General features: G+C 47.5%; 1 protein-coding gene across 1 annotated transcript; it reads right to left on the bottom strand.

The window, feature by feature from the left end:
- Positions 1-5: 5 nt before the first annotated feature.
- MRM2 (mitochondrial rRNA methyltransferase 2) lies at positions 6-7,697 on the bottom strand. The gene is made up of 3 exons (XM_049903238.1): positions 7,585-7,697; positions 4,441-4,730; positions 6-1,274 (listed from the first exon to the last, which is right to left on the bottom strand). Exons 1-3 carry the CDS (start codon positions 7,632-7,634, stop codon positions 832-834), a joined length of 783 nt encoding a protein of 260 aa, XP_049759195.1. The 5' UTR covers positions 7,635-7,697; the 3' UTR covers positions 6-831.
- Positions 7,698-7,724: the final 27 nt, after the last annotated feature.

Genomic DNA, 7,724 nt, shown 5'->3' on the forward strand with positions numbered 1-7,724 from the left:
CTTTGGCAATTACTTTTATGGTCTTTGGCGCCTGCAGGATTACACCAATATAGATTTCCAGCAGAAGCCAAGGCATACCCACCCCATGCATAAATACATACCAAATGTCTTCCCTAATTGCTCTGGGAACTCGTTCTGCTTGAAGAATGGATGCATTTTCAGATTATCCACCAGAGAGACGGAAATTCATCCCCAGGTTGAAATTTCAGACTTTTCTACATTACACTGTGTAGCCAAGATAACAACCTGTGCATTGTTCTCTTTAGAGCAAGGGTGGAAACCTGCTTCCCTGTAGGCTGTTCAGTCCTTAAGGCAGGGAAGCTACATAGAGGTGTGTGCATCTCTGCCTCAGTGAATTGTTCTTTTTTATCTTTCCCTCAGTCGCTCTCTTATCATTCTTCTCTCTTCACCTATCTTTTGCTCATAATTTTCTCTTCACAAATTATGACCCAGGACGCTGTTTTTAGTCATATACTGTGGCTATTGAATATAGTTTTGCCATCTCTTTTTGGTTAAAAAAGCTTTCCATTTATCCTGCTGTACCTCCCAGACAACTGCTTCACCCTCCCAGCAGCAATTTGCTACGCTGGCAGTTTAAAAGAACCTAACCGCCATGAGGGAGTGCCTGGGTGGTGCAAACAGGGAACATGCTCAGCTGCTAACTGAAAGGCTGGAGGTTCAAGTCCACCCAGAGGAACCTCGGAAGAAAGGCCTGACAATTTACTTCCCAAAAAACAGCCACTGAAAATCCTATGGAGCACAGTTCTACTCTAATATATGTGGGGTTACTGTGAGTCAGAGTCACCATGAGGGAACTGACCGGCAGGACTCTCACTCCTCCACAGACTCTTTCCCTCTCCGGTACTGCGTGGCCAAGAGGTACACCTCTGAAGACTCCTTCCTGCTGGCATTGGGTTTTATGGTCCTCATGCTCTGGAATTCTTGTGTCAGTCTCTTCTGCAGTCGATGAGTTTGACTTCCAGTCCAGATTTTACACAGGAATGTCCCCCCTGGGTGCAAGATGTGTTGTGCTAAGTCCAGAAGGGACCAGCAGAGGCTGATGAGCCTGTTGTGATCGAGGTCCCGGATCCCTGTGGCATTGGGGGCCATGTCACTCAGAATCACATCTGCCCTGTGTCCAGGAAGCAGTTCTCGGATTCTCTGGAAGGTTCTCGGGTCAGTCACATCAGCAGGGCACAAAAAAGTGGCTCCTTCCAGGGGGAATATGTGAAGAAGGTCTACCCCAAGCACAAAGCCGACAGGAGAGCTGGGATCTAAGGAAGAAACGGTGAATGCACTGTTTACACCCTGAATCTTTCCAGAATACATACAATAAAACGGTCACATAGATATAACAGGACCAATGAAAGGCGCTAATGTGCACACCTGCTGACAGAAGGCCTTTTCCTATTTTCTACATACCCTGTGAAGAAACAGCCGGGGTGTCACATCTGAGAAACTGAGGCCCAGAGAGGACAAGCATTCTTCCCAGAGTCACAGAGTGACAGGCCAGCCCAGGGCTCCACCCAGGCCTTCTGACTCCAACTCTTCCATCATCTCAGAACTCGAGGCCTCTCTGTGAAAGGCTTCTTATCACTGATTTTTAGCTTTTTGATAAACTAAAATAGAAAGTGATACCCATAAAATCCATTGCCATCTAGTCCATTCCAACTCCTAGTGACCCTATAGGACAGAATAGAACTGCCCCCATAGGGTTTCCAAGGCTGCAATCTTTATGGAAACAGACCGACACATCTTTCTCCCTCAGAGCAGCTGGTGGGTTCAAACTACCAACCTTTCGAATAGCTGTCAAGCACTTAACCACTGCACCACCAGGGCTCCTAGAGAAAGCCAATCACTGTAATAGAAAGTATCTCTGGACTAAATCAGTAAATCCATTCTGCAACTTAATCCAATTTCTTTCACTATATAAACTATTAGAAACAAACAGATAGGAAAATGGACAGGTACAAAATAAGGTACAAAAATCAACATCCAGCCCATATTTCAGTAATGCCAGTTATAAAAAAGATCCTCTTGTTTCATGGGACTCCCCGCCCTCCTCAACAGCTCTCCTCAGCCTCCACAAATCCCCACCCTGCACCATGTCTGTGTCACACCCGGCACTGATCAGGGCCACTGGCTCTGTGGATAACTCATTTTTTAAGGGTACAGTCACAGTTTGTTAGTTCATTCTGCTCCATAAGAGAGCTGTGCTATCTAAAGATTGGAAGTCCAGGTATTTTGAAGAGTACCTCATTTCTCAAAGGTAAACACCCTTATGCTTCATCTCTAGAAAGTGGCACACCTACCATGTCGTTTTCCTCACTGGAACTTTCTTTCCCTTAACATCCCATCTACTGCAACCTAGAAGTTGCCACTAAAGGCAAATGGCTTTGGTTGCATTTTTGCAACTCCTGGGAGGAAAAGAAACCAAAGTCAGATTACCCACATACTTTGCTACTGCCACTTCTCCCTATATCTTAAACAGGGCCATTTTTCTGCTTCTGAAGAACAACTATGGGAACAGGAACTACTGACTTTGGTTGTTAGGTCTGCGGATAGGCTCAGTGGTGGGAAAAGGAACTAAAGTTTCTGACACAAAGTCATTCATTTATTCGCCAAATTTTTACTGAGCTCAAAAAAGGGGGCAGGGGCTGTTCTAAAGCCCTGGGAGGCTTCCCAGCCACAGGCATGGCCACCCAAGGGCAGCAGCAGAGTCAGTGAGTTCACCACACACCTGTCATCTGTGAGGCTGGTGCATGAGCCAGGGTCCAGCATCCCCAGCTCTGTACTCGCACAAGTCACTGAACTCTGAACCTCAACTTTCTCATTAGGAAATGGGCACATAGGTCCTGCTCTAATGTGTGTTGTTGTTAGTTGCTGTCGAGTAGATTCTGATTCATGGTGACCCCATGTGTGCAAAGTAGAACTACCCCATAGGGTGTTCCAGGTGTGTGGGAGAGACCTTTGTGAACCGCTACACACGGTTTAAACACCAGGGCCTGCAGGCGCCCTCAAACTCTATAGCAGCAAATATGAATGTTAAGGAGCAGCAGCATGTATGCTAGCAATGCACCGCAAAGCAGTCTGGGTGCCCCAAACGAGGGCGCTGGTCAGAAAGCCTACAGCACAACCACTACGTGGAACACTATGCAGCTGTTTACAGTGAGGACACCATTTTCTAACTGATACGGATGGTTGCTTTATCTGTTTTTTAATCAGAGGAACCTTTTTACATAGAACATCTCAGTCAAAACCCTAAAACATAAAGCAGATAAAGGCTGACCCCTCAGGATGACCACAGTAGAGAACCCAGAGCCTAGTCATGAACCCCCTGAGATCCTCGAGGTAGGCAGCCCCTTGAGACCTCTGTGGGGATTTCAGGAACAGGAGGTAGAAACACCCGGGGTTGACTTAGTTGTTCTGCCATGTAAAGATGACTTGTGAAGTGAAAAGACCAGGCTCCAAATAACAAGTACAATATCATTTTTTAAGATATAATAAAGCCTGTATATATAAACCAAAAAACCAAACCCAGTGCCATCAAGTCAATTCCGACTCATAGCAACCCTATAGGACAGAGTAGAACTGCCCCATAGAGTTTCCAAGGAGCGCCTGGCAGATTCGAACCGCCGACCCTTTGGTTAGCAGCCATAGCACTTAACCACTACGCCACGATGGTTTCCGCTCTATATATATATATGTAGATATATATACAAAGGAGTCCCTGGGTAACAAAATGGTTAACATGTTCAGCTGCTAACCAAAAAGCTGGAGGTTCTAGTCCACCCAGAAGCACCTCAGAAGGAAAGCCTGGTGATCTACTTTTGAAAAATCAGCCACTGAAAACCGTATGGAGCACAATTCTACTCTTGAAAAATGAGCCATTGAAAACCATATGGAGCACAGGTCTACTCTAACACACATGGGGTCGCCATGAGTCTGAATCAACTCGATGGCAACTGGGCTTTTTTTACGTAAAAACAAATTCTGGGAAGATGCAAACCAAGATGAAAATGTTGTTATATCCAGGCGTGGAGTCCCTGGGTGGTGCAAACAATTAAGTGCTTGACCACCAGCTAAAAGGTAGGTGGTTCGAACCCACCCTGAATCAATGCAGGAGACAGGTCTGGTCACCTTCCTTTCCAGGTCACAGCCTTGAAAACCCTACGGAACAGTTCTACTCTGCACACAGAGGGTGGCCACGGAATCTACTTGACAGCAACAATGACATCTGGGTGGCATGATTTGAGTTGATGCTCGTTTTCACTGCACCTTTGTACCTTGTCATTTGTGCCCTGTTTTTATCATTATCATTACTAGGCTACCAGTTCCAAAGCACGTGCTATCAGAAAGTGGCTCACTGGCCCCACTGTGAGGAAGGGGGGAGGGTGGCTTGCTGGCACCTGCTTAGCCTCCCAGCCCTCAGAGGCCCACCTGTGCCTGCGGCATTGACGCTCTGCACAGCCACCTGACTCCAGGCCCCAGGCGCCGCCCCACAGTCCAGCACCCGGAGGCCAGGCCGCAGTATCCGGTGCCTCTCATCTACCTCCAGGAGCTTGAAGGCGCTCCGACACCGGTAACTCTCCACCTTTGCCGCCTTCACAAACGGGTCCTTCAAGTGCCGTATCAGCCAAAGGTGCTCGGCGCCTGTCCGGCCCTTGGGGCGGCTCACAGCAGTGTGGAACCTCTGACCCTGAAGGGATGTGCACACCAGCTTCAAGTACCTGTTGAGAAAACAAAGAACCACACAGGTTGGCATTCCATAGATCAGCAGGTCACCAGCTCAGAGGGGCCCAATTTGTTCAACCCACTCATTTGTAGAGATGAGGTCCTGACACCCAAGAGGGGCAGGGCTTGACAAAGCTACAGCCAAAAAGCAGGCATCCTACATTCTGGTCGAGAATAATTTTTTTTCCCTAGAAGTGTTTTAATTTTGAAGAGATTAAACAAGTCACCTTGTTTATAGCAACCAAAATTTTCCCAATACTAGTTAACTCAGGCAGCTAAGTGGCACAGTTAAGCATTCAACTACCAGCCAAAAGGTTGGCAGTTCGAACCCACCCAGAGGTGCCTCAGTAGACAGGCCTGGCAATCTACTTCCAAAATGTCACAGCCTCAAAAATGGTATGGAGCAGTTCTACTCTGACACACAAACAGTTGCCATGAGTCGGAATCTACCTCACGGCAACTAACAACAACAATTAACGTTACTGATAAAATTAAAGCGGCCAACAGTCTTTTCTCAGCTGGCATAAATTTTCAGTGGGCTCTGAGAGTCCGAGAAAACCAGCCCTGGCTTTTAGTTACTTGGTTACATGTCTTCAGCATCTAGCACAGGGCCAGGCCTGTCAAGTTCTTTAATAAAATTGAACTCAACCTGTGTGAATAGCTGAAGGACAATTTCCAAGTGGCTTTGGAAAAGTTAGGCCTTTAACAGTTATTGACTGCCCATAATGGCCAGGCACTGTGCCAGGAGCTAGACACATCTCTCCTCACTTAACACTCAGACCAACTCTACAAAGTAAGTTCTAGGTCCATCTGATGACAGAAAGCTATCGCTACTCCCACTGTTTTTTTTGTTTTTAATAATTTTTATTGAGCTTTAAGTGAATGTTTACAAATCAAGTCTGTCACATATAAGCTTATATACACCTTACTCCATACTCCCACTTACTCTCCCCCTAATGAGTCAGCCCTTCCAGTCTATCCTTTTGTGACAATTTTTGCCAGTTTCTAACCCTCTCTACCCTCCTATCTCCTCTCCAGACAGGAGATGCCAACACAGTCTCAAGTGTCCACCTGATACAAGTAGCTCACTCTTCATTAGCATCTCTTTCCAACCCATTGTCCAGTCCCTTCCATGTCTGATGAGTTGTCTTTGGGAATGGTTCCTGTCCTGGGCCAACAGAAGGTTTGGGGACCATGACCGCCAGGATTCCTCTAGTCTCAGTCAGGCCATTAAGTCTGGTCTTTTTATGAGAATTTGGGGTCTGCATCCCACTGATCTCCCACTCCCTCAGGGGTTCTCTGTTGTGCTCCCTGTCAGGGCAGTCATCAGTTGTGGTCGGGCACCATCTAGTTCTTCTAGTCTCAGGATGATGTAAGACTCTGGTTCATGTGGCCCTTTCTGTCTCTTGGGCTCATAGTTGTCCTGTGACCTAGGTGTTCTTGTTCTTCATTCTCCTTTGATCCAGGTGGGTTGAGACCCATTGATGCATCTTAGATGGCCGTTTGTTAGCATTTAAGACCCCAGACACCACATTTCAAAGTGGGATGCAGAATGTTTTCATAATAGTATTATTTTGCCAATTGACTTAGAAGTCCCCTTAAGCCATAGTCCTCAAACCCCCACCCTTGCTTCGCTGACCTTTGAAGCATTCAGTTTATCCCGGAAACTTCTTTGCTTTTGGTCCAGTCCATTTGAGCTGACCTTCCGTGTACTGAATATTGTCCTTCCCTTCACCTAAAATAGTTCTTATCTACTAACTAATCAGTACTACCCCCACTGTTGTTGTTGGGGGCTGTGGAGTCAATTTTTGACTGATAGCGCCCCCATATAACAGAGTAGAACTGCCCCATAGGATTTCCTGGGCTGTAATCTATGGGAAAAAATCGCCAAGCCTTTCTCCCACTGAGCCACTGGGTGGGTTCAAACTACCTACCTTTCAGTTAGCAGCCAAGTGCTTACTAGCCATGTGCAAATGGTTCCAAGGCCCCGCACTCCTTCAACACCAAAGCACGTAGACACACCTGTCTTCAGGTTTACTGGGCCTGAGGGAAGAGGGCATAGTCTGATCCCGGGGCACCAGAACAAATTCCAACACTGGAGAAGAGGTGGACAGTGGAATTCACAGGTAGACAAAATCAAGGCTTTTCTCACAAACCCACTAATCTGCCAGTTGAGGCTGCTGGCCTCTGCAGTCCCATTCTGCTCCCCACCCCCAACTCTCCCCACAGAAGCCTTGTTTCTCAGAAGTCCCGGACCCTCAGGCATGGGTCCTTCACAGGCTCTCCCTGTTCCCACTGCACAATCTCATTAGTCCTCTGTTTAGTTACCTGCTCAGTGATGCTGTCCCCAACCGCTCTCCCTTCCCCTTAACACAACTGTGACACAGTAGTCACATGCTTTGTGATTTAAAGTTCTTGCCCTAGACGATGAGTTCCCGGGGACTGAGGACTAGATGTTTTGCTCTAACGTTAATTGTGCACTTACTGTGTCCCAAGCAGTGTTGTTCACCACCGTGTATTATTTCCCTTTAACCTTCAATACGAAATCACTGGGTGACACAAAGGGTTTGCGCTGGACTACTAAAGATTGATAGTTTGACCCCACCCAGTGGCACCGCGGAAGATACGCCTGGCAACTCGCCTCCATAAAAGATTACAGGCAAGAAAATATACGGGGGCAGCTCTTCTCTGCACACATACGCTCGCCATGAGTCAGAGTGGACGCCACAGAAACTAACAACAACAGCAATTCTCACGACAACCCTAGGAGATAATTACTGGGAGTACCCCCCTCTTTCTAGGACGGGGATACCAAAGTTCCGAGGGTGGAAAGCGGCGGACGACTCTCACCCGCTGCCTCCTCCCTGCACGCGGGCACAAGCGTGCAGCAGGCGCTCCATAAATGCGGATTGAGCCCAGAAGCGGTCGGACACCTCAACCACCCAGTCGGCCAATGTGCTCGACTGGGCTCCCTGTGCTGCGCCTGCGCC

The sequence above is a fragment of the Elephas maximus genome, chromosome 12, assembly GCF_024166365.1.
Source record: "Elephas maximus indicus isolate mEleMax1 chromosome 12, mEleMax1 primary haplotype, whole genome shotgun sequence".
In the NCBI taxonomy this organism is placed as follows: domain Eukaryota; kingdom Metazoa; phylum Chordata; class Mammalia; order Proboscidea; family Elephantidae; genus Elephas; species Elephas maximus.